The sequence below is a fragment of the Macrotis lagotis genome, chromosome 5, assembly GCF_037893015.1.
Source record: "Macrotis lagotis isolate mMagLag1 chromosome 5, bilby.v1.9.chrom.fasta, whole genome shotgun sequence".
Classification (NCBI taxonomy): Eukaryota; Metazoa; Chordata; class Mammalia; order Peramelemorphia; family Peramelidae; genus Macrotis; species Macrotis lagotis.
Genome location: NC_133662.1, coordinates 123,244,017 through 123,270,065, shown reverse-complemented (window position 1 = coordinate 123,270,065; position 26,049 = coordinate 123,244,017). Strand labels below are relative to the sequence as shown.

Sequence of the window (26,049 nt, the reverse complement as noted above, 5' to 3'; positions counted from 1 at the left end):
TTCTTTCCCCTTTATCACTCAAGCGAGTCTATATTTTGTGGGGGGAGGGGGCATTCTATTCACTCTTAAACAAGAATATTTTATTAATGTATAAAAAATTTGTACAAAAAAATAAATAAATACAAAATAAAGGGAAAAAAAGAGTTGTCATGTGGGAAGGAATCATTATGTCTCTGAAGGACAGGTGAAGAAGCAATGGGTAGACGTTTCAAAAAGACTACTTTTACCTTTGATTTTAGAAAAAAACTTTCCGACAGTTATCCCTATTCAAAAATGGAATGTATCACCTAGGGATTTTGTGAATTTTCCTACCTTAAAGATTTCTAGCAGATGCTAAATGATTTCTTGTTTGGTATAGTCTTTCTCCTCATTGGAGATTCTTTTCATATATAGATTGGGCTTGATGGACTTTAAAGTCTTTTGCATTTCTTAAGTTCTGTGATAATGTGGACAGTATTGTATGAAATACAAAAAAAAAATACCTGCCACATGTGAACAACCCAGTTAAGAAAACATTATACACAAGTGAAAGAGTTAAGTAATAATATCTGATTTGAGATTTGAGAAGAAGAGGAGGATTCAAATCTGGCCTCAGGCACTTAATTATCTAGCTGTGTGGTGACCTTGGGCAAGTCACTTAACCCCATTTGCCTTAGAAAAAAGAAAAAAGACTAGAGAGAAGAGGAGGAAATCAGTGGGTAGATTTATCTGTTAAGGAAATTTTTATCAAGGAAATAGACCTTGAGCTATAATACATGGCATAATAGGATTTAGATGGGAAGAAAGGACATTTCATTTGGAACAAGTATATACAACATGATTCACTGGAGGGGGGTTGTCTAAGTTGATCAAAATAGAAAGATCATCAGCACCTCTAACCTAACCTGGCATATAAAAGGCATTTAATAAATGCATGTTGATTCATTGATCTTCTAGAATTTGAGTAGATAAAGTTAAATAAGGAACTTGCAGCTAGATTGTGGGGGACCTTGAATGGCAGGTTAAGGAGTTATATTTTTTTCTTGTAAGCTATTTTACTATTAGGTCATATCAGTTGTGTTTGCTTTAATGAAAAATTTTTTTTAGCAAAAGAATGACATGATTATATAGGTGTTTTAGAAAGATTGATCTGGTAGTAGTATTTTGAATCTTTAGATCTTTTCCCTTTAAAAAGGGAAGTGACTAGAGATAGGACCATATAGAAATATATTTCAGGAGTTAGGCATGAATTGAAAAGACCCAAAATTGCAGAGGTAGCATTAAGAATGGAAAGAAAGGAGATCAGCCAAGAAAACAGAAAACGAGAAAGCATTACAACCTAGCTGTCCCCACAGCTATTCCAGTAATGATCTAAGAAGGGTAAACAGTAGGTCATTTTTCCAATCCAAGATCACAAAATTCAATTTATAGTTAAGTGACCAAGTCAGGAACTGTAAAACAAGGGTGAGCCAGAATTATGGATTTAGCATCCAGAGTTCAGAATACAAAGCTGACCACAGATTCAGCCTTGGGCTTAAACCATCAGCAAGAGGTCTGACACACAGAGCTTTGAAATATGTCATCCTAGAGTGGAACACACACTCAGGTTGGCTAGGCTTGTAAATAGGGACTAAAAAATATTCAGTAGCCCAAGATCTGAACTAGGCTAATAGCACTAATAAGCCTAGAGCTAATCATGAACTTAATCCTAACCCCAAGCCTTCAATGAGAAGTCTCCTGGAGGGTCCAAGAACCTGGGCTCTTTGCCCAGGACTCCTAGTGTGAGGTTGGCTTAAACAGATTTTGATGTATTACCCCACCCAGAAAAGCAGCACTAGAGTATTTCCCAAAGGGACTGTGGTCACACATACAGCCCCAAAAGAGCTTCCAACTAGTTCATCAATGTTGACCCATGAGAGCAATTAGACTTCTTAGAAGAAATGATTTAAGAGTTCTTAAAATTAAGTCTTAAAAGGTATTATAAAATGAAATGAGATCAAGAGGAAAGAATTGAAAAAGAAATGAGTTAATGAAACATGCTACCCTCCTCCTCCTCACAGTGAACATGATTCATGTATTCATGATGAGATTTTTTTTTTTTTAGATTATGATGAAGGTAGGAATTTGTTTTGCTTGACTAGATGGACTTGTAACAGTAGTTTAGGTTTTCTTTCTTTCTTATTGGGGGAAAAGAGGATGTAGATGGGATAAAAGATGGCTTTTCATTGATTAAATTTTTTTAATTTAATTTAAAAAAAAATTTAAGAAATAAGAACTAATAAGAGAGACCTAGAATGAATAATAACAGCTTGGAATAAAAGATAGAGAATCTTACCAAGTAAAGATTCCCTAAAATTTAAAGTGGACCAAACAGAAGTTAATGACTACATGTGTAGTGTCCCACTCTGGGCAGCCGGGTCTCTTCCTTAATTTCCACAGCTCTTTGGGGCGCCCCGGACATGCCAGCACATTCAATAATGAAAGTCAGCCAGTGAGAGATGAGCAAGGAGTTTATTGCAGGTAGATGCTACATCTCTATGTCTCTAACTTACATAGTTGAGTAAGGGTATATATAAGCCTAGTGCCCCTGTTATCAGCATTCCTTATCTCCAGGTACTGTGAAAGACTAAAGGGCTGCCACAAAAGGTGTGTATCCTGGCTTAAACAGGATGAGGATGAAAGGCAGAGAGATAAGGACCAAAGCTCCTTCCTGAGAATCTTCAACAAGATAAGGATGAAAGGCAGAAAACAAACAGATAGAAGAGCCATAGCTCCTTCCTGAGTTCAGAGCACTCTGGTATGGACATTGCTGTTGTCCCCGGTCTCATGACTCTCAGGATGAACTCTTCATGGCCACGTACTCTATTAACCCCTTACATATATCAGCTAATAAGAAATAGTAAAATAAAGGTAAAAGATTGAATAAATAAAAGAAAATGTAAAGTTTCTTATCAGAAATAATTGACCTGGAAAACATCAAATAAAAAGAATTTAAGAATCATTGGATTACCTTTTAAAAGCAATGACAAAAGAGAGAAAGAGAGAGCCTGGATATCACATTCAATAAGTCATTAAAGAAAATATGACAGTGAAAAAAAGAGAATCCATTGATCACCTTGAAAAGAACTTCAAAATGAAAACTACTAAAAATATTATAGTCCAAATCCAGAGTTTCTAATCAATGGAAAAAATAAGAGTTTAAACTGAAAAACTATAGTCAGGATCACATAGGTTTTAACAGCTACAACCATAAAAGAGCAGAAAGTATGGGATACAATATTCCAAAAAAACATAGGCTTACAATCAAGAATAATTTATCATATTTCCCCATGTATAAGATGTTCTCATGTATAAGATGCACCTTAATTTTGGGGCCCAAAATTTGAAAAAAATGTATTACATAAAGTTATTGAACTCATTTTATTCATCATGAAATTCAAGAACCTTCTGCTCATAGCTTTCAGGCATCTTTTGGGCAAGTCTGGTGCGTGGACACATGCTTTGTCCATTCTGTTTCATGAACCTGAAGCACTAATTGTATCCTTGGAAATCAGTACTTTTTCTTCAGCAATTCTTGTAGCCTCCTGCTGAACCATCTTTGTAGACACAGGAATTCCACCTGCCTTTTGCTCTTCCATCCATCTCTTCAATTCCCTCTCTAGATCAGGCCATTTGGCTGACTTGCCAAATGATCAGGAGGGTTTCTTCTTCCTGTAGCCAGTCTCAGATTGTCTTCTCAGTTGGAGGAGGACCAAACTGATGTTCAACAGTAAGATTTCCATTCTCTTTTGCAAACTTTTTTGGATCACTTTTTTTTTGAGTTATTGCAAGGCAGTGGGGTTAAGTGGCTTGGCCAAGGCCACACAGCTAGGTGCTCTATCCACTGCACCACCTAGCCGCCCCAAACTGGATCACTTTGAACTTGAATTCAGCACTGTACAAAAATCTCTTCTGAGCCATTTCTGGACCATATGTGGCAAAACATAACCTAATATACTAGTAACAAATGCAAAACAAGGAGCACAAAGACAACAAACATGAAATAGTGGAAAATGAAAGTTAAAAAAAAAACTACAACCACTATATAATTTGCTCCCAGTTTCTAGACTCCAAATTTTTTGAAAAGGGATGTATCTTATACATGGGGAAATATGGTACCAAACAAAACAATATAACTGTACTGTGAAATAGAATGGAATAAAGCATCCTGGCATTTCTGATGAAAAGACTAGAGTTAGTAGAAACTTTTATTTTTATTTATTTTTTTATTTTTTAGGTTTTTGCAAGACAAATGGGGTTAAGTGGTTTGCACAAGGCCACATAGCTAGGTAATTATTAAGTGTCTAAGGCCGGATTTGAACTCAGGTACTCTGACTCCAGGGCCAGTGCTCTATCCACTGTGCCACCTAGCCGCCCCTAGTAGAAACTTTTAAATATTAAACATGGGAGTAAAAGGAGACATACAAAGGTAAATATAAGTGAGCAGGGAATCAGGGTAGGGAAGACAATGATACAAGACTATTGTAAGATACATGATAGCAACTGGGATGTTCAAAGAAATCAAAGAAGATTGAGAGTCAGAAAAGAGTTTCTCTTATGTTGTGTTGATATTAAAAGGAGAAAATAAAGGGATTTTGTGTGTGTGTGTGTGTGTGTGTATGTGCATGTTGGGGGGGGTTATGTTGGAAGTGGTTAAGAAGAATTCAGTTGAAAAAACTTGGTAGGGAAACAAGAATGGGGCCTCATGAGTCAATTTCTGAACAATATTGGCAAATTTGAGAAGACCTAATTCATTTGTATTTTTTCTACTTCTCCCTTTACTTCCTTTCACTCTTCTGTTATAAAAATTGTGAGAAGTTATAATTATGTTAGTAATAATTGTGGGAATATTTTCAGATATTTTAGAGAATAGATTTGATTAAATAACATGTTATTCATTTTAGTATCAATCAGATATTATATTTGAGGACATTTAGTGACTTTGAAAATTATTTAAAAAATATTATTAATTCCCAAACTCCTGTTGGAAAATCTGGGGGACAAAAGAAAGGTAACTTAAGACTCTGAATTATTAATGAAGCTTTGTTGACATTATTTATTCTGATTTAGTAAAGCAAGCAATAGATAACATTTTGAGGCTTTTACACACTGTAAGAAATGAAGAGATGATGTCTGACCTACAATAGAAGTAATGTGAACATTAGAACAGAGTCTATTTTCAAGGGAAAATTCTGTGAATTGTAATGTTTCTATTCATTTGTATTATAAAAAAATACCAGTTATTGAATTAACAAATTACTATTAACACATAGAAAAGCTGTCAGAAACACATGTATGCCAGGGACAATAGTGAAAAATGAAGATGGTGGAAGTTGAATGAAAAATATTTGTTTCCCCCTCATTCTGTATTGCTGCTCTCCTTCCCGCTCTTTGTTTCATTCTTTTTTCATCCTCCTCCTACATTCTTCACTTTAAACACATGAAACCCTGTAGCTCTTCCCAGTGTCATTTACCTTTGCTTTCTGAAGGATTAAAAAAAAAATCAACTTGTAAAAGACAAAGGAGTTGTCAAGGGTAAAGCTGTAAATTAATGCAAATCTTTCTCTGCTTAGTAAAACATGAAATCAAATTTATGCAGAAACTGTTGATTTAAACTAAAAGAAACAATAGCTTCTCAGAACATTGAGTGCCATTTTCTTCTTCTAAGAGTTAACATGTTATTCAGCTTGGTAGTTTGATGACTTAAATCAATGACTTGTAATGGGGGGGGCATGAGAAATAAATTAATCCTATGTAACAGGAGAGATATGCTTGTCAAACCCAGGCTTCATTCTTCCAGAAGTAGCAATATTTTCTTACAAAATTCTGTTAAGTTTTTTAAGTTGTTGAGTATTAAGTTCATTACAGTTACTCTAAGAACTTAACTAAAGACTTTTAGAACCTATGTTCAGCTTTTAAAACTTAAAAAGTTCAAGTGATTCCTTTTAGATTTTGAGTTCCAAATTTTTCTTTTCCTCCTCAAGCAGTCATGTAAACATTTCCCCATTAGTCATGTTTTAAAAGATGTGATTTCTCTATTTTTAATGAAATTGATTCTATTATTTTTTAGTTTTATTTTATTATTTAAGGAATTGGGATTAAGTGCCTTGCCCAAGGTCACACAGCTAGGCAAATATTGAGTATGTGAGGCTGGATTTGAACTCAGGTCCTCCTGGCTCCAGGGCCAGTGCTTTATCCACTGCGCAATTAATTTGGTTCTTAAGCAAAATTCAAAGGAGTTTTTGTTTGAGTACCCTCAAATTTGTACAGTTTACTTTTCATATACAGTAAGACATCACAAGATAAAGTGCCTATTGATTCTTTTCCTTTTTCAGGTCTACCTGTCTGTCCTGAACTGATGAGGGAACATATTCCTAAAACCAAAGACGTGGGACACTTTTTATCTGTCACTGGTACAGTCATTCGTACCAGCATGGTGAAGGTCCTGGAGTATGAACGGGATTATATATGTAACAAGTGCAAGCATGTCTTTGTGGTCAGAGCTGACTTTGAGCAGCATTATGCATTCTGCCGTCCATCATCATGTCCCAACGAGGAAGGCTGCAATTCTTCTAAATTCACTTGTCTCTCAGGCTCATCATCATCTCCTACACGCTGTAGAGACTATCAAGAAATAAAAATTCAGGAACAGGTAAGAAAATGCAGAAATATGGAAGAAAGGACATAAATTAATTTGAAGAAATAGGATCTTTTTTTGCTCTTAATTATAGTAAAGTTCTCACTTTGTTTTTTAAAGGGGATGGAGAGTTAGGTTCAGATGAGGTAATAATTGCACACAGTGCCTCCCACATAGTAGTGCTATATAAATAGTATTGATGGTGGTGGTGGTGGTGGTGACTGACAACAGGGACCTGGGTTCAAATCTAGCTTCTGTTATTTATTAGTAATGTTAGCCTTCATTCATGGGGATGATAATAATTAGTACTTCATGAAATTGTTTTGAAAAATAAATGAGGTAATCCACCTAAAATGTTCCAGGTACATAGACAGGGGATTCAAGTAAAGATAGAAGCAATCTTTGAGGGAATCAATTAATCAGTCATTGAGTATTTACTTAGTGCCTGTTATGTATTAGGTGAGGGGCTAGGTGCCAGGGATACTACTCTCCACCCCAATACTAAAATTAAACTTCTCTGCCCTCATGTAACTTACAGTATTTTTTGCAACAGAATGTTTATATAGTAGTTCATCTACCATTTTAGTAAACTTTGAGAACTTGATTCCCACTTAACCTAATTCAGATCTTTTCCTATTCCCATCTAAATGATTATAATAGTTTCCTAACTTGTTTTTCTTCCTCCAATCTATCTCTCCTCTAACTTGTAATTTCTTCCTAAATAGTCTAGGTAGTATTTTTTTTTTTAATCTGGTTGTCATTCTTCCTCTTAAAAACTAGTTTCTTGGGGCAGTGGCACAATGGATAGAGCACTGTCCCTGGAGTCAGGAGTACCTGAGTTCAAATCTGGCCTCAGACACTTAATATCTGTGTGTCCTTGGGCAAACCACTTAACCCCATTTGCCTTGCAAAAACCTTAAAAAAAAAAAAAAACTAGTTTCTCATTTCCTATCAAATAAAGCATAAATTCCTGATCATGGCTGGAGAGACTCCCTATATAGTCTTCTGGTCTTATGTCATGCCATTTTCCTTGCCACGTTCTACATATTGCATTCTTGTCTTGTCCTCTTCCATACCTTTGCTTATGCCGATACTGCCCCCTACTTGTAATGGGATTCTTCTTTCTCATTCCTGTCTGTAGAAGTTCTTCCCTTCAGTTCACAGTCCAAATAAGGTACTACTTTTCATAAAGTCTTCCCTCTTCCAGCCTTGAAGGGAATCCCTTCATCCTAAAACCTCACAGTGCACTTTTCCTTGACCTCTTCCTTATATATATTTATACCTTCTTTTTCTCCCATCTCCACTTAGTTTGGAATTTCTTAGGGAGCAGAGACCATGTCATATTTTTGTATCTCAGTTCCTCATACACAGTAGGAACTTGAAAAATTTTGAAATAAAAATACTAATGAAAAATCTTCAACCTTGAAATTAACTGGATTCATGTTAGACAAACAGTTCTTTGAGAAAGACTCCTTAATTTGACAACTAGAACTGTCAGGATTTAACCAGATGACATATTTTTTCCAACCTGTGGTTCAGAGCTGTGATTTCATTGATTTGGGAAAACTCCTGGGCTAGAACTCCCTGTACCAATGCAGATAGCCAGACGTTTTGCAATTTGTATTTTTAAAGAGTTGTCTGGGTCACTGAGGATGAAAATATGCATTATTTGTAATAAAAAATTATGTCAGAAACACAAGAGACAGGTCTTCCTGAATCCAAGGCTGTTCTTCTTTGTTAAACTATTAAGTATCCTTTTTCTTTTTTTTTTCCATTAGGTCCAAAGGCTGTCTGTGGGAAGTATTCCACGATCTATGAAAGTTGTCCTAGAAGATGACTTAGTAGACAGTTGTAAATCTGGTGAGAATTAAGGGGAATTTCTTAATGAATATATGCCCTTTTTTGCAAAAAAACTTTTCGTTTTCCAGAACCTTTGAGATTATCAACCCTTATGTGAGCATGGTAGAAATCAGGGGTGGAGAAGGTGAAGCCTACTTGGGATCATAGATTTAGAACTGAAATGATCTTGAGGCTAATAACAATAGTTGGTATTTATACAGCACTTTTTTGGCAAGGCACTTTACAAATATTACTTTATCCTCGCAAAAATCCTGGTAGTAGGTGATAGTTGTATCCTCATTTTTAAATTGAGAAAACTGAGGCAGACAGGTTAATGGCTTTTTTCAGTACCACACAGCTAATTATTGTCTGAGGCCGGATTTGAACTCAGGTCTTCCTTACTCTAAGCACTGCCACCTAGTTTTGTCCAGCAAATAGCACAGTATATGAGATAGAATCGTGACTTAAGAAGGAGGTTATAGATTGACAGTTGAGAATTTTGACATGTCTCAGGTTAAAGGTTGTGAATCTCTCACTTGGAGATTCAAGATGGACCAAAGCATTGCTTTATAGAGTTTGAGGATTCCTGTTAAGGGATTTCTTGTTAAAAGAATGTTTTTGAGTAGAGACCTCTTTTAATAAGTTCAAAAGTTTAAAATTACTACACTGCCTCCAACTATTTTGAAAAAAAAAATCTTTTGGTCCTCTATATAGGAGGAAAGCACATTTTTAAAAAAAAATCTTGACTTACATTAAGAATACATTAGGGGGTGGGGCAGCTAGGTGCCACAGTGGATAGAGCACTGGCCCTGGAGTCAGGAGTACCTGAGTTCAAATCCGGCCTCAGACACTTAATAATTAACTAGTTGTGTGGCCTTGGGCAAGCCACCTAACCTCATTGCCTTGAAAAATCTTAAAAAAAAAAAAAAAGAATACATTAGGGGCAACTAGGAACAGGGGATAGAGCACCGGCCCTGGAGTCAGGAGGAGCAGAGTTCAAATCTGGTTTCAGGTATTTGATACTTAATAGATGCTGGCCTTAGCAAGTCACTTAATACCATTAAAAAACAAACAACTGTATTTTCAGACCAATAAATGGAGTATTATTTAAGAGCCATAGTGCCTGAGAGAGTAAATGCTATTTTGTTGTTCTATTCTAACTGTATTTAAATACACTCTCAGATATTTTTGGGTGGGTGGGGGTTGCAAGGCAAGTGGGGTTAAGTGGCTTGCCCAAGGCCACACAACTAGGTAATTATTAAGTGCTGAGGCCGGATTTGAACTCAGGTACTCCTGACTCCAGGGCCGGTGCTCTATCCACTGCACCACGTAGCCACCCCCACTCTCAGATATTTTAAGTAAAATTTGGTATGTTTTTCATATGCTGTGTCAGTGATTTCTGGAGTGGAATCAGATATATACATATTTATGTGTATATATCTGTAAAGAATATTTGCTCCATTTTGTTGGGAGTTGGAACTGTTCAGTGCAGAGCTAGCACAATAATAGGCTTCTAAAAGCACCTTCCAAGTAACTAAATTGGAATTAATAAGTAAGGTATCATCTATCTAGCCAGCTTTATCTATTTTCTTTTTATTACCCTGAGGCCACTACCACCCCACTTGATGGGGTTTACTGAGTACTCATACTCAGCTAGTACTAGCTCTAAGAAAACAGACCTGAATATTTTCTTAAGCTTTTTTTTACACTAGTATTTTATTTTTTCTTAGGTACATGTAAAAACAATTTTTATCATTTGTTTGTAAAACTTTTGAGTTCCAAATTTTCTCCCTTCCTCCATCCCCTCATTGAGAAAGCAAGCAATTCGATATAGATATACATGTTTAATCTTTTTTTTTTAGGTTTTTGCAAGGCAAAGGGGGTTAAGTGGCTTGCCCAAGGCCACCCAGCTAGGTAATTATTAAGTGTCTGAGGCAGGAGTTGAACCCAGGTACTCCTGACTCCAGGGCTGGTGCTTTATCCACTATGCCACCTAGCCACCCCATATACATGTTTAATCTTGCAGAATATTTTCCTATTAGTTGTATTGTAAAAGGAAATAGAGACTACCCCCCCCCAAAAAAAAGCCTCAGGAAAAATACAGTTAAAAAAATATACTTCAGTCTGTATTCAGACATCATCAATTCTTTCTCTGGGGATGGATATCATCCTTCATCATAAGCCTTTCAGAGTTGTCTCAGATCATTATTTTGCTGAGAATAGCTAAGACATTCATAGTCAATCATCTTATAATATTAATGTTTCTTTGTATACAGTACGTTTCACTTTGCATCAACTCATGAAAGTATTTCCAGGTTTTTCTGAGAGCATCCTGCTCACCATTTCTCATATCAGAGTAATATTCTATCAAAATCACATACCATAATTTGTTCAACACTTATGTTTCTTTAGAACATATGAAGACATTCTAGGAGACAGCCCACTCTGGTAAAAGACTCCTGAATTTTTCGATTCAGAAGACCTGGATTAAAATTCTGACTCTGCCACTTAACATTTGCTTGATTGACCACAGGCAAATCACTTAACCTTTTGCTGTCTCACTTTCCATATGTGTAAATGGACATCCCTGCACTAAAGGACTTTTAAGTTCTCAATTTCTGCCTTCTAACGTTTCATCTCCTTGGAACTGACATTTCCAGCTCAAGAAATATAATGGAAATTTATCCCCATTAAACTTGGATCTCCATTCCCCTCATATGCTTCCAGGTCCTAACTCTTACCTCTCCAGGAATAGGAGGAATGCTGATCCTTTCCCCTTTGCCTGACCAAACCAAGTATCAGGGACAAAATTGAAGGTTAAAACTCTTTTCTAAGCAACTGGATACTTTACTGTGATACTAAAAATGAAGGTGGGAAGGGAGAAAAGAGAAAGCTAACAGATTATAGATGTTTAGAGTCCATCTAATTCTTATTTTACAGCAGAAGAAGTTGAGGCCCAGGGAGATTAAGTGAATTAATAGCAATAGTTTGCTTTTATATGATGCTTTAAGATTTGCAAAGTGTCCTACACACACACACACACACATATTAATCCCATTTTGATTCTCACAACAATTCCATGAGTAGGTACTATTACCCCATTTTAAAGATGAGAAAACTGAGACTTGAGAGACTTGCCCTGGGTCAATACCTGGCAAATGTCTGAGCCAGAATTTGAACCTTTCTTACTTTGGGTCTGACACTATTATATTAAACCACCTAGTTGCCTCATGACTTGCCCAAAGTCACTTGTGTAAGTGCCTAAGAGGCAGGATTTGCTACTCCACTCTTAATACCCTGCCATCTACAGTTTAGCTAAATCTTCAGCGTGCTTTTGTTCATCCATTACATTTTAACTTCCCTTTCCCATCTCCAGTGTACATATTACAGAGTTCTACCTAAATTGTCATGTCTTCACACCAAACACAAATAGAATAGTTTGTCCAAACAAGAAGAGGTTAAAAACTAGGATGTACAGTCACTTTATCCTAGTTCCATCTTCTTTTTGCGTAGTCTAAGACAAGACTGTCCAAAATGTAGCCCACGGCCCACATACAGTCCACAGTGCAATTTTATGTGTCCACCTGTGGACGCAGCCAAACTACCGCAGAGCTCTCACTAAAATGGCAAATCAAAATATATCGTCTATTTTTCAATAAAAACTTTTAAAAGAAAATTGGACAGCCCAGATCTAAGATACTCCATAATTTTCTGAAAAAGGAGATTTTGTCCTTTGTTCTTTGATTCCTTGACTGTTCCAGGTACTCATGACATTGAATAACCCCTGAGCTGATATTTTATTAAAATGATTAGTTAAGAAACATATATATTCCTTAGAAGCCACCAAGTCATGCACCTTTGACCATAAAATAGTCTTTGCTAATATAGATATATAATAGATGTGTCTGTACTCTATACATGTACATGTATGCATATATTTATAGATGACACATTTGAAAAGCATGTGAAGTATCATTTAAAATAAATAATATAGTATAGATATCAGAATAGCTACTTCATGTTGATGGCATAGTAAAACAATAAAATTTTTGATAATTAGAGTAGTACTTAAATAAAAAAGATTTGTGAAATTATCATTTATGTCAGACTTCAAATTCAAATGAAACTTCTCACAGCTACATTATCAAAAAACATTGTTAATATGGGATGTTGACTTAGAAATGGAAATAAGTGAACATTATAATGTTATTAATTAAAGCACAATTCTGTCTGCATTGAGAATATTCTATAGGACTTAACCTTTTTCTTTCTCCCTCCCCCAATATAACTAATAATGAAGAATAGGTGTGCTTCAGAATGGTCTCAGAACCATACTTGGTTTTTTAGGGAATATTGAAGTTGGTATAAGGCATAATTTCTGCCTTCAATTAGCAATCTTGTTTGGTTAATAGAATTTTGGTATTTTGGTGGACCTGTGAATTCTGATTATTCCTTTCATCCATACAGACCACAACCCATTTGCTACTTCTCATTCTTTGTGACTTGTCAATATCTTTTCATAAATCCTCTATTCAAACAGAAAGACCTCTAACCCATAAGGACATCTGCAGGTTATATGTTGACTTAGAAAACTACGAAGTAACATTAACTATGTTCTTCTGTAAATTTTGTTAAATTTTCTCAATTACATTTCATTTAAGTTCAGGCAGCACTTGGGAGAACATTTAGGTCTGCCACTGTTTTAGGACCTTTCTCCATCTTTTACTTTGAGTACCAGTGATGGAAGCAGTAGTTATCCCTATCTTGCTGCATAACAAGCCTTTCTCTTTTCCAGGGCACAAATCTCTCTGATGCTTGTCTTAAATCAGCTGCTCTTGTATATTTCTGTGGTAATGTCCTATAACTTAGTTAACATTCCCTTATATTCTCTCCCCACCCTCTTTTTGCTCCATGTGTATCCATTTCCCTTTGACTGATGTACAACTTTAATGCTCTAGATCTATGATATTATTCCATGACTCTCAGCTATACAGTGCCATTAAAAGAAAAGATGAGACTTGGTTTCTGGGAGAAATTTGAGGTCATTAAAAGCACTGTACAGTTTCCCACAGCCTAGTCCCTTCAATACCTGTTTTCTTAAGTGGATAGTTAGGTACAATCCTTAACACAAAATTTCAAAATTAAGACAGATTAAAAGCTATCTAAGTCCAACCCTTCTGAAAAAGGAATTCCTTCCACATCAAATGATTACATGAATACTTGAAGAATTCCACTGAGGAAGGACCTACTGCCTCTTAGGGTGATGCATATATACTTTTGGGTAACTTCACTTGTTAGGAAAATTTTCTTTGCATCAAATCTAAATTTTCCCCTTTGCAACTTCCTCTCCTAGTTCTGCTTCTTGAGTTCAGAGAATAGGTCCATCCTTGTTCCACATCGACCTTTCAAATGCACACACACACACACACACACACACACACAAACACAAGCATATATACCCTTTTCTAAATATTCTTTAACTTAAAATACCCATTTTCTTTCATCTTTATGTGGTATAAGCTTGAGCCTTTTTAAAATCATAAGCTCTCACCTTGGACTCCTCTAGCTTATTTCTGTACTTGTTTAAAAGTGGTACCAATGGGGGCGGCTAGGTGGCGCAGTGGATAAAGCACTGGCCCTGGAGTCAGGAGTACCTGAGTTCAAATCTGGTCTCAGACACTTAATTACCTAGCTGTGTGGTCTTGGGCAAGCCACTTAACCCTATTTGCCTTGTAAAAAAAAAACCCTAAAAAAAAAAAGTGGTACCAATGGAGCACAGCCAGATGGGAGATGCTATCAGATGAAGTGTAACACTTAAGCTTCTCAAAACCCTACTATTTCTCTGAATTTGGCTTGATCCTTTTGCTCTCATCCTAGCAAATCTCAGTTTCAAGGGATAAACCACCACCCCTTAGTTATATTTAGATTCTCTCTGGGTCCTAAGGGTAACCCTGTTGAGAGTAAATATTCTTGCTCTATTCACCGCTCTAAATATTGAATCCCCATCTAGTGCATTTTCTATAACACAATTAGCTACTCAGAAGGTAGTGCATGCACATTGAGCACAATATTTACATAACCAACCATTCAGTAATGATGCTAGATCTTAAATATAGCCACTTAATAATGCCCATAGATAATAAAAGGTAAAGGCAAAGACATCATAATGCCCTTATAAACTCATATCATATTCAGTAGGGTAACATAGCTTAAAACAGCCAGTTTCAGTATTAGTCCATTCTTAAACATCTGTACCACCTGAAACTCCTCAACTCAGTAATGGCTATTGATTCTCGCCACTGTTACACCTTCTTACATCTTCTTTCCTTCTGTCAGTAAGCATTTAAGTGCCTACTGTGGTCCAGGTATTATATTTCTGCATCATAGCTTTTTGTGTTTTTCAATTAACCATCACCTTTAGTTCTTGTTCAGTTATTTCAGAGTTGTCCAACTCTTTGCGATCCCTTTGGGGTTTCTTAGCAAAGATAATAGTTTGCCAATGGTTTACCATTCCTTCATAGACTCATTTTACAGAGATTTAACTGAGACATACAAGATTAAATGACTTAACCAGGACCACAAAACTAGTAAGAGTCTGAGGGCTGGGGCTGAAATTGAGCTTAGTTCTTCCTGCTTCCTTCTCCAGGGGCCACCTTAGCTGCCCACTATCACCATTAAAAGAGTTTTATGTTATTGTGAGTAGTAGTTCTCTTTCAGCCAGACAACTGCTAAGCTCCTCAACTGGCTCTCTCTGGCCTATACATATCAGCCCAGCTAGCTCTCCACTTATTTGGATCCTTCTCTGATCAATCAGAAAAAAACTCATAACATTACAATTTGGGTTCACTCTTTAAGCCATCTCCCCAAGATACCACAGTAACAAAATCTGCTTTTTTCTGCTCAGGCCTCTAGGTAGCAACAGAAAACACACTCTTGTGAAAAGCATTACGTTTCCTCCAGCTCTAAGTGGAGAGCTATCTCTGAAACCCTTTCTTGACCAACAGCAATTACTTAGCTGAAGCCTCTCAGTTGACTACTTCTAAAGGATTCCTCTTATTCTGTCCTGTGTGATGCCTGTTGACAATCTAGGTAGAGTTCAATGGCTTAAATGAGAATCTAGACTCTCACTTCCCAAATATGTTTTCTTAGTTTTATCCTCTAACCACAAAACATATATTCAAATTAGCTGACATAAATCATGATTTGTGACTCTGAAGTTCTCAACATGGATGTGTATTTCTGGGATGTGTTGAAGCTTTCTTTAATATTTCTCTAGTTTCCAGCAAATTAAATAAACTATTTTAGCAGTTCAAAACAAATCATTTTAAACTTATATTAGTAATCAAAATCTATCCATACTAGTAATACTATCTTGCATCCATTGACAATAAATACAAATTAATTCCTTTACCTCCCACCAAAAACATACAAACTTTTTCTTTTTCATTATTAACTGTCAGTCAGGAAGGCTTGATTTGAAGTATGACTTCAGATACTTGTTAGCTATGTCATCCTGGGCAAGTCACTTAAATCTTTGGTTGTTTCAGTTTCCCCAGCTATAAAAAGGGGGGGATATCAGCACCTAGTCCACTGGGTTGTGAGGACAAAATGATATAATATTTGCAAAACACTAAGCACAGAGGACCTTAAAGAGACATTATCATGCCCTTTACCAAGAACTCAACATTTGGATATGATCTGACTGTGGCAAAGTGCAATAAGACTATTATCTTCTTATTCCTAGAAGCTGTGGCTCAATGCAGACTAAGATTAAATAAATTTTCTTGGCTGTCTTCTTTTTTCCCCCCAGAAATCATATTTAACCATACCTGTTAGATTTTGTTGTAGGCTAACAAGATTTTTCTAAATCTGTTTTGTTATCCAATATGTTGATTAGCCTGCCTAGCTTTTTTTTAAGATTTTATTTATTTTGAGCTTTACAATTTTTCCCCTAATCTTACTTTCCTCCCCCCCACCCCCCACCCCCCACAGAACGCAATTTGCCAGTCTTTACATTGTTTCCATGGTATACATTGATCCAAATTGAATGTGATGAGAGAGAAATCATATCCTTAGGGAAGAACCATAAAGTTTAAGAGATAGCAAGATCAGACAATAAGATATCAGTTTTTCCCCCCCTAAATTAAAGTTAATAGTCCTTGGTCTTTGTTCAAACTCCACAGTTCTTTCTCTGGATACAGATGGTATTCTCCATTGCAGACAGCCTCAAATTGACCCTGATTGTTGCACTGATGGAATGGGCAAGTCCATCAAGGTTGATTATCGCCCCCCATGTTGCCCAGCTTTTTTTTTTACTCCAAATTTAAAAGATATGCTTATCCAGTGTCATTAATAAAAACAATAAGAACCACAGGTCTCTGAGATATTCCACTGGAGACCCCCTCCCAAATTAAGCCATTCATGTCATTTGCTTGAGTCTGGACATTTAACCAATTCCAAATCCATCTAATTATGCTATTATGGTCTGTTTCCCTTCAGCTGCATCTTCCCCCCCCCCCCCAGAATAGCTTTGCTCAAATCTAAAACTATATCTATAGCATTTCCCTCTTCCATTTGGACTATGTACTAGAAAATTTCCAGGACAGTAGCAACCTTAATTAGTGATGTAATTTTATGCCTTGCTTGATTCTAATAATGAAAGGGTTATTGAACAGTTGTATCTTATCTCAAGAAACCAAGAGAGGCATTTTGTTAAAGGAAGTTTTTGATTTATTAAGTCAGGTGCCTTTTTATGCTCATCAGACAATCAGCCCAGTGTGATTTCATTTCAGTTGAATTCAACAATTACCACCTGTTATGTACCAAGTTCTGTGGTAAGTGCTGAGGAGATAAGAACCACCTTACTATAGGAATGGGGACACTGACAACTGGAGGAATCAGAGAAAGCCTCTTGTCAGGATATAGCACTTGAGCTGAGCCTTGTAGGAGAATTAGGTATTCCAAAAGTCAGAAGAGGAAGAGTCTTCTAGGTGTGATGGAGCAGCTTGTGTAAAACTGTGAGGAGGGGTGATGTGTACAGGAAGCATTAAGTAGGTCATTTTGGCTGGAATGTAAAGCAAGTGAGGGGAAGTGATGTCTAATCAGCTGGGAAAGCTAGTTTGGAGCCTGATTGTGAAGGGTTTTAGATCTTAAACATCTGAGTCACTTGTGAGATTGTCAAAGCTTTGCCTGCTGTGGAGTATTGTGAAAACCCCTCAATTTCTGCCTTATATTTTTTCTTAAGAATATCCTTGATTCTCAGAAACAATGGGAAAGTAAACATATGAATTCATAGTTACTGATATTTTTCCCAATTGCTTTTTTTTAATATTATGTCTAAGATTTTTTTGTGAGTACTTTTTTTGGCATCAGTCCCTCTAAATTCTAGTTCCTTCCCTCTTCTGATTATTTCCAGTCTGACCTATCTATAGCTTGTTTGTCCATAGTTTGTATGTTGTGGCCCCATTAAACTTTGAGTTCCTTGAGAACAGGGAATGTAATTTACTTTCCTTTGTAACCTAAATGCTTAGCACATTTTAGGCACTTAATAAATTTGTGTGAACCAAGTCCTCACCTTCAGCTGTAGAGAATGTTCTCTCTCACTGTGTCCTACATTATATCTTTTTTTAAAATGTGTTTATTTGGGGTGGCTAGGTGGTACAGTGGATAGAACACTAGCCCTGGAGTCAGGAGTACCTGAGTTGAAATCTGGCCTCAGACACTTAATAATTACCTAGCTATGGCCTTGGGCAAGCCACTTAACCCCATTGCCTTGCAAAAATTAAAAAAAAAAACTAAAAAAAGTATTTTTTATTTTGAATTTTACAGTTTTCCCCCTAATCTTGCTTCCCACCCCTGACCCTCCACAGAAGGCAATCTTGGTCTTTATATTGTTTCTGTGGTATACATTGATCTAAGTGGAATGTGATGAGAGAGAAATCAATATCCTTCAGGGAAAAATATAAAATATAAGACATAGCAAAATTACATAATGAGATAATTTTTTAAATTAAAGGTAATAGTTTTTGGTCTTTGTTCAAACTCCACAATTCTTTCTCTAGATACAGATGGTATTCTCCATCACAGATATCCCAAAATTGTGCCTGATTGTTGCACTGATGGAATGAGCAAGTCCATTAAGGTTGATCATCAACCCCATGTTGCTGTTAGGGTGTACAATGTTCTGGTTCTGATCATTTCACTCAGCATCAGTTCATACAGATCCTTCCAGGCTTCCCTGAATTCCCATCCCTCCTGGTTTCTAATAGAACAATAGTATTCTATCACATACATATATCACAGTTTATTAAGCCATTCCCCAGTTAATGGACATTCACTCAGTTTCTAATTCTTTGCCACCACAAACAGGGCTGCTATGAATATTTTTGTACAAATGATGTTTTTACCCTTTTTCATCATCTCTTCAGGGTATAGACCCAGTAGTGGTATTGCTGGATCAAAGGGCATACGTATTTTTGTTGCCCTTTGGGTGTCTAAAATATATTTCTTCTAGTACATGGTACCTGGAATGTTGTAGGCTCCTAACAAGTTTTGTGGATTGATATTCTAAACCAGTGTGAGATGTTGAGGTGAAGATAAGGACTTAGGAATGTTTTTTGTGATGTGGGAAATTACTTGAATTTTGTCTTAAAAAGCTACTGTAAAATTTCCAGTTAGAAGTTGGCTATGTGCCTAAAAAAGAAAACTGATCTAGGGGAAAAGTCTGTTGTAGGAATAAAGAACAGTTTGTTTCATTGCATCATTTTCATAAAATTTAGAGGGAATAATATAAGAATATATAACCATAGCTCTCATTAAGCATTCCAATTTTTATTACTTTTATTTGGACCTTTAGTTTTCTTCAGGTAAGAATTCTAAAGGTATAAAAGCTCTCCTTATAGATGGGCAATTCTGCTTGTAATTTATAGTCTTAGAAGAGTTGTCTCCAAGGTTAGGTGCCTTGTCCAGAATCACAAATCTAGAATTAGTCAGAAAGAAGACTTCCAACTTTGACTAACCCTTTAGCCACATTGCCTCAAAGTGTTTTAATCCACAATATCAATCTAACTTTTAACAATAAGAGCTGTGAAAAATAGAAGGAAAAAAATTATTTTTTAAAATCCTAACCCTCCTAACCCAAACACTATTACACTGTTGGTGGAGCTATGAACTCATCCAACCTTTCTGGAGAGAAATTTGGAACTACCCCCAAAGGGCAACAAAAATGAGCATACCCTTTGATCCAGCAATACCACTACTGGGTCTGTACCCTGAAGAGATGACGAAAAAAGGGTAAAAACATCACTCGTACAAAAATATTCAGCAGCCCTGTTTGTGGTGCAAAGAATTGGAAATCAAGTAAATATCCTTCAATTGGGGAATGGCTTAGCAAACTGTGGTATAGGTATGTCATGGAACACTATTGTTCTATTAGAAACCAGGAGGGATGGAAATTCAGGGCAGCCTGGAGGGATTTGCATGAACTGATGCTGAGTGAGATGAGCAGAACCAGAAAAACACTGTACACCCTAACAGCAACATGGGGGGTGATGATCAACCTTGATGGACTTGCTTATTCCATCAGTGCAACAATCAGGGACAATTTTGGGCTGTCTTGCCAAGAGCCATGGAGTTTGAACAAAATTCAAGGACTATTCCCTTTTATTTAGGAAAAAAACCAGATATCTTATTGTCTGATCTTGTTATCTCGTAAACTTTTTGTTTCTCCCTTAAGGATATGATTTCTTCCTCATCACACTCAATTTGGATCAGTGTACGACATGGAAACAAATTAAAGACTGACAGATTGCTTTCTGGGGCAGGGGGAGTAAGATGGGGGGAAATTGTAAAACTCAAATAAAATCTTTAATAAAAGAGATAAAAAAAAAGATTTCATGGGAAAAAAAAATCCTAACCCAAGAAAGGGGACAACACATTGAAAATGTTGTACCTGTATTGAAATCCTAGCCATAAAGAGTCCCTGATGTTTCTCTCTTCTTTTTCCCAATGAGTACACTCTTGCATGAAAGCCACTTGACTGTGTTTTTTGCTTTGCTCTTGTTTGGGCTTTTGACTATAGGAATGCAGATAAATTTGGACCAGTGAGCTTATTTGGTTAGATTGTGAATTTGATTCTCATTCCAACCATTTAGTTTCTCATGGAGAAAAACTGCTCCAGCTGCATTGAAAATGGATATTTTGTTTGTGATATAAAAATCTAAAAAAGTGTGGATAGCTAAGCATAAAATCCATTATCACTAATAAAAAATCATATAATCTACATTTGAATAGAATGTTTCATTGATTCTGTAGGTTGTAATGTCTCATGTGTAATGTACATTTGTGAAAGCTAAAGCGTTTTGTTGGACAGGAGTGATGAATGATTATGGATTTGGGCTCAGTCTTCCCTGTTCATTCCCTTAGAAAATTCAGAGTACATGGTGTAAAAGAGTGCTGAGAGTCAAGAAAGACCTGAGTTTGAATCGCACTTGACCCTTCTAGCTGTGTGAGCAAGAACACACACTTCAGCTTTCCTAATCTTAGTTTCCTCATCTAGGAAAGGAAGATAATAATACCTATAGTACATATCCCATAAGGTTCCTATAGAGACCAAATTAGATGTTTGTAAAGTCCAATAAAAACCATAAATCATGATATAAATGTTAGCTACAATTAATCTGATAATAATGAGGATGAGGATGATGGCAAAAAGCAGCAACTATAACCAGTGTTTTCCATGCTGTGTGAACTTCTGGTCATTTGCTAAAACAAGTAGAGAAAATAATGATATGCATCCAATTTCTAGAGGAAGGAAGAATTAAAGGAAGAGAGCCAGTTTCTCTTTCTGGTTCTGTAGCTGTTTGCCTTAGATAAGTCACATTACTTCCTTTTTTATATATCTTATAGTGTATTAGGAAAATCAGATTAAATATGTTGAGTTTAACATAAATCTAAGTGAAATCTCTTTGAAAAGAAGAAAACATGTTTACTAATTATAGGCCTTCCTCACTTATCCAGGGATGTCCTTGATTGAATCCTTTTACATCTCTTCAAGGAGCTTCTCCCATAAATCACCTTCTCTCCTTCTGCCTTTCAGCTTCAAGTTATTATCAACTGTTTTCTTCACTGTTGCCCATAGGTTTCCCTCATCCTTTTTTCTTTTTTAAAAAAACCCTCACTTGATCCTGATATTCATTTAAGTTATAATCCTTTTCTCTCTTAACTTTAACTGAGGACAGCTCAGTGGATAGAGCACACTGGCCTTGGAATCAGGAGGACAGTAGTTCTGATCCAGCCTCAGACATTTACTAACTGTGTGACCTTGGTCAAGTTTATTAAGATTGCCTCAAATCCAGAACCATTTCCAGTCGTCCTAATTCCTATCTGGCCACTGGATCCAGATGGCTCTGAAGGAGAAAGTAAAGCTGGTAGTGACTTAGCACAGCTTCCACTCACTCAAATCCAATTCATGTGCTTGTCATGGCATCACTTCCCTGATGTCATGTTCTTTGAGAATGAAAGACAACCATTATAACTTTCACTGTCAGAGGAGTTGTCAATATAGCTTCTTCCACTTTTCAATCTCTTATAATCTGGCTTTTGACCCTGTCAGGGCTAAAATTGCTCTTCTAAAGGTTAAACTGTTCATTGACCTTCACTTTTCTCCCCACTACATGCCCCACCCCAGTCTTAGTAAGCTCTTTTATGTGGCCCTCTTCTTGTAATTAGCCTCTTCAGATTTATCTGTTTTTCTACAGACCATAGGTAAGTAGTACTTCCACAGGTTTATTCTCAAAGTCTTTAGATCTCAGAGACTTCTGGTATAGCCTTCAAGAACCTGCTGTCATGCTGGGATGAGGCATTAAAGGAGGCCTGGGTGTTTTAATAGAAAGAGTGATGAATTTGGGGTAAAAACCTAGGTTCACATGTAAGATCTTTCACTTAATAACTTTTAAATCTAAATCAAGTCACTTTATCTTTTGGAGACTCCACTAATCTGTGATTTAAAGTCAGATTAGATGGTTGCTGAGTGCTGTGGAGAGAACATCAGCCCTGAAGTCAGGAGAGTAGCAGTTCAAATCTGGCCTCAGATACTTTGACACTTACTGTGGGACCTTGGGCAAGTCACTTAATTGCTTTGCATCCAGGGCCATCTCCAGTCTTCATGATTTATATCTGGCCAGTGGACCCAGATGGCTCCAAGGGGAGAAAGTGAGAATAGCACCCCCCTTGCTTGAACCCAATTCACTTACATCTCCCTGATATCATGGTCTTCTTTGAGAATGAAGGACAAATGACAACAGTCCTTCCCAACTCTCAAGCTATAATCTTAGCACTAATGTAGTACTAGGAATAGCTGGACTTAGAATCTTGAGGACTTGAGTTCCCAATATAATTCAGACATTTAATTTAGCTTTGTGTCCCTGAGCAAGTGAGTTTCTTCAACTATGAAATGGAGATGACAATAACCTTTTCAAATTTGGTTGTTGTAAGGATTTAATAAACCAATGTATATAAATTGTTTTTTCAAACCTTAAAGTGCTATATAAATGATAATAGCTTGTGACTTTGATGGAAATCTAATTTGAAAAAATGATAGTCACTAATAATACTTCAAATGACCAAATTGGAAAGAATAGATGTATATATATATTATTTGTTAAATAGATGTCTTTATCTAAATTTTCATGATAATAGGATTTTACTTCTTGATACTTCTTGATTTAAGCAGTTCTGGGATGTAGAAATGGAATATTCCATCTCTGTCACACACACACACACACACACACACACACACACACACACACCCCTCACCCTCAGTTTATCCAGCAGATTTGATTGTTGTTCTTTTAAACTAAGCATTTTAGTCTGAACCTAGATAAGACTCCATAGATAGATAAACTACGAATAGAAAAAAGGTTCCCTCAAAATAAATAAATAAATTCAATAACCCTTTTCTCAGTGTGGATCCCCCTTGACTTCCGTTATTTTTGACACTCATATTTTTAGATATCCTTCCCTCACTTGACTTCTGGAACATTGTATTCTCATTCTCATCTTACTTGTTTGAGGTATTGCTTCTCCACAGTTTCCTTTGCTAAATCATTGTCCCATCTCCCTCCTGAATCCTAAACATGAATCTTCTCCAAGTTTCTTTCCTCAAACATCTTTGCTTTTTTCTGCATACTCTTTACCTTTTTGATTTCATATGCCTTCATGGGTTCAATTATTTTGTTATTTGATGACCCTCAAATCTGTATACCATATTTCCCCATGTATAAGATGCACCTTAAATTTGGGTTTTGAAATTTGAAAAAAATGTATTACATAAAGTTATTAAACTCAAATTTTATTCATCATAAAATTCAAGGACCTTCTGTTCATAGCTTTCAGTCATCTTTTAGGCAAGTCTGGTGTGTGTACGCATGCTTAGGCCATTCTGTTTCATGAACCCAAAGGACCATTTGTGTCCTTCTTTGATATCAGTAACTTCTTTTTCATCAGCATTTCTTCTTACCTCCTGCTGAACTATCTTTGTGGACCCAGGAATTCCAATGGTCCTTTGCTCATCAATCCATCTCTTCAGTTCCCTCTGACTCAGGCCATTTTGCTGACTTGCCTCTCATGGCCCTCTTCTGCCCTGGTGTTTTCAGGAGGATTTCTTCTTCCTATAGCCAGTTTCGAATTGTTTTCTCAGTTGGAGGAGGACCAAACTGACATTCAGCAGCACGATTTCCACTCACTTTTGCAAACTGGATCACTTCTAACTTGAATTCAGTACTGTATGAAAATCTCTTCTGAGCCATTTCTGTGCCATATGTGGCAAAATGTAATCTAATATACCATAACAAATGTGAAACAATGAGTGCAAAGAAAAGTGTGAAAAAAGCAGGAAATGTGAAAAATCTACAACCACTGTATAAGATGTTCCCAGTTTTTAGACCCCAAATTTTTTGAAAAGAGGTACATCTTATACATGGGGAAATATGGTGTACAGTCTTAAACCTCTCCTCTGCACTTCAGTCCCAATGTCACCAGTTGTTTACTAGACATCTCTTACCTACTTGCTCTTCGGCATTCCAAATTTGTTCTGGCTAAAATACCAAGAATTGTAGCAAGGTGTGGAGAGTGCATAGACTCCAGGGAGTAATGTGAAATAAAACTGGAAAGGGAAGATTATACTAACCAGAAGAATTTAAACTGAATTCAGGTGAAAGAAGAGTCACTGGAAGATATTTGAATGAACGAGTGATATAATATTTATGCATATTTATTCTGGTAGTATGAAGGACACATTTTTAGAGGAAGAGAGTGGAGGTCAAATCCTGTAAAAAGACTATTGTAATAGTATAGGTGGATGCTGTTGGGTAACTAAGAGAATGGTGGCAGTAGGAATATAAAGGATGGACCTGATTTGGAAGGTGTTGTAGGGATAGAATCAATAAGTAGTTCCTGATTATATTTGAAAGGTAAGGAAGACAAAAGAATCAAAAATAATTCCAAAATTTTAAACAGCTGTGCCACTTATTTTCTCTTTGAATATTGAAATCCCTGGCAAAGAATAAGGTAGAAAGGAAAACTGTGAACCAGGAATTGAATCATTGGAATGCTTCCTCTCAACTCTCTGGGCCTTGTTTCCTTCATCTATAAAATAATGGGATGGTACAACACAATCTCTTAAGATCACTCCTAGAGGCCCCTTTCTCCCACCATGAGAAGTGTACCGTTTTGTTAAGATATCTTAATAAAAACCATTTTAATCACTTTGAAAAAAAAATCACTCCTAGATCTGAATCATGTTTCTATGATCTGGGATTTGGTAGATGGTATTAACAAAGATGAGGAATGAGGCGTACAAATGGACCTCAAGAGAGGAAAGGTCTTTAAAGTATAGTTATAGAATGATCGAAAAACTGGTATTATGTATTCAGTCTGTTTTACCTAAATTTCTTTCTTTGATAATCATCCTGTGATAATAGAGCAATTCAAATTTACTTGGTACAAAAAGTAAGTAGACTTGAGACAGGTAAGAAAATGAAGTAATCATGAAGTTAACATGTGTTTATCCTGCCTCACAGGAGTGTTGTGAAGAGATCATAATATAGGCAAAAGGTATTTACTATGCGTTTATTAAGCATCAGGCTTTATGTGAAGCATTGGAGATCCAAAACAGTGCCTGCCCTCTGGGAGTTTTATGTTCTAAAGAGGGAAGACAGCACAGAAAAGAGAGCTGAAATTCCAAAGGTAGGGACTGGGGACTTTTCATGAGGTGATGTTACAGAAGTAACCACTTTCCTTTCCCATTAAGTTTTATTAATATTTTGGGCAGAGGTTCCAAAAAGATCTTTAATTTATATAGATGAGACACTCAAAAGTTTGAATACTATCCTTGACATTTTGTGGGAAGCACCCTCTGACTAGAAATATATGTGTGTAATATTTCAGTCTGTGAGTCAGCAGCATGAATTCCACATATTTAGCTTTTTGCAGAATGCAAAAGTTCTGCCTGAAGATTGTATGTGAAGGTGCCAAGGAATGGCACATTATTCTGGCAC

The 26,049-nt window shown here is 36.4% G+C and overlaps 1 protein-coding gene across 2 annotated transcripts in view; it reads left to right on the top strand.

The window, feature by feature from the left end:
• Positions 1 to 26,049, top strand: part of MCM9 (minichromosome maintenance 9 homologous recombination repair factor) — a 194,562-nt gene that overhangs the window by 27,138 nt on the left and 141,375 nt on the right. For both annotated transcript variants that reach the window (XM_074187455.1, XM_074187456.1), the window contains exons 3-4: positions 6,354 to 6,670; positions 8,434 to 8,515. In XM_074187455.1, coding sequence (XP_074043556.1) covers positions 6,354 to 6,670; positions 8,434 to 8,515 — 399 coding nt within the window. The remainder of the gene's footprint in view (positions 1 to 6,353; positions 6,671 to 8,433; positions 8,516 to 26,049) is intronic.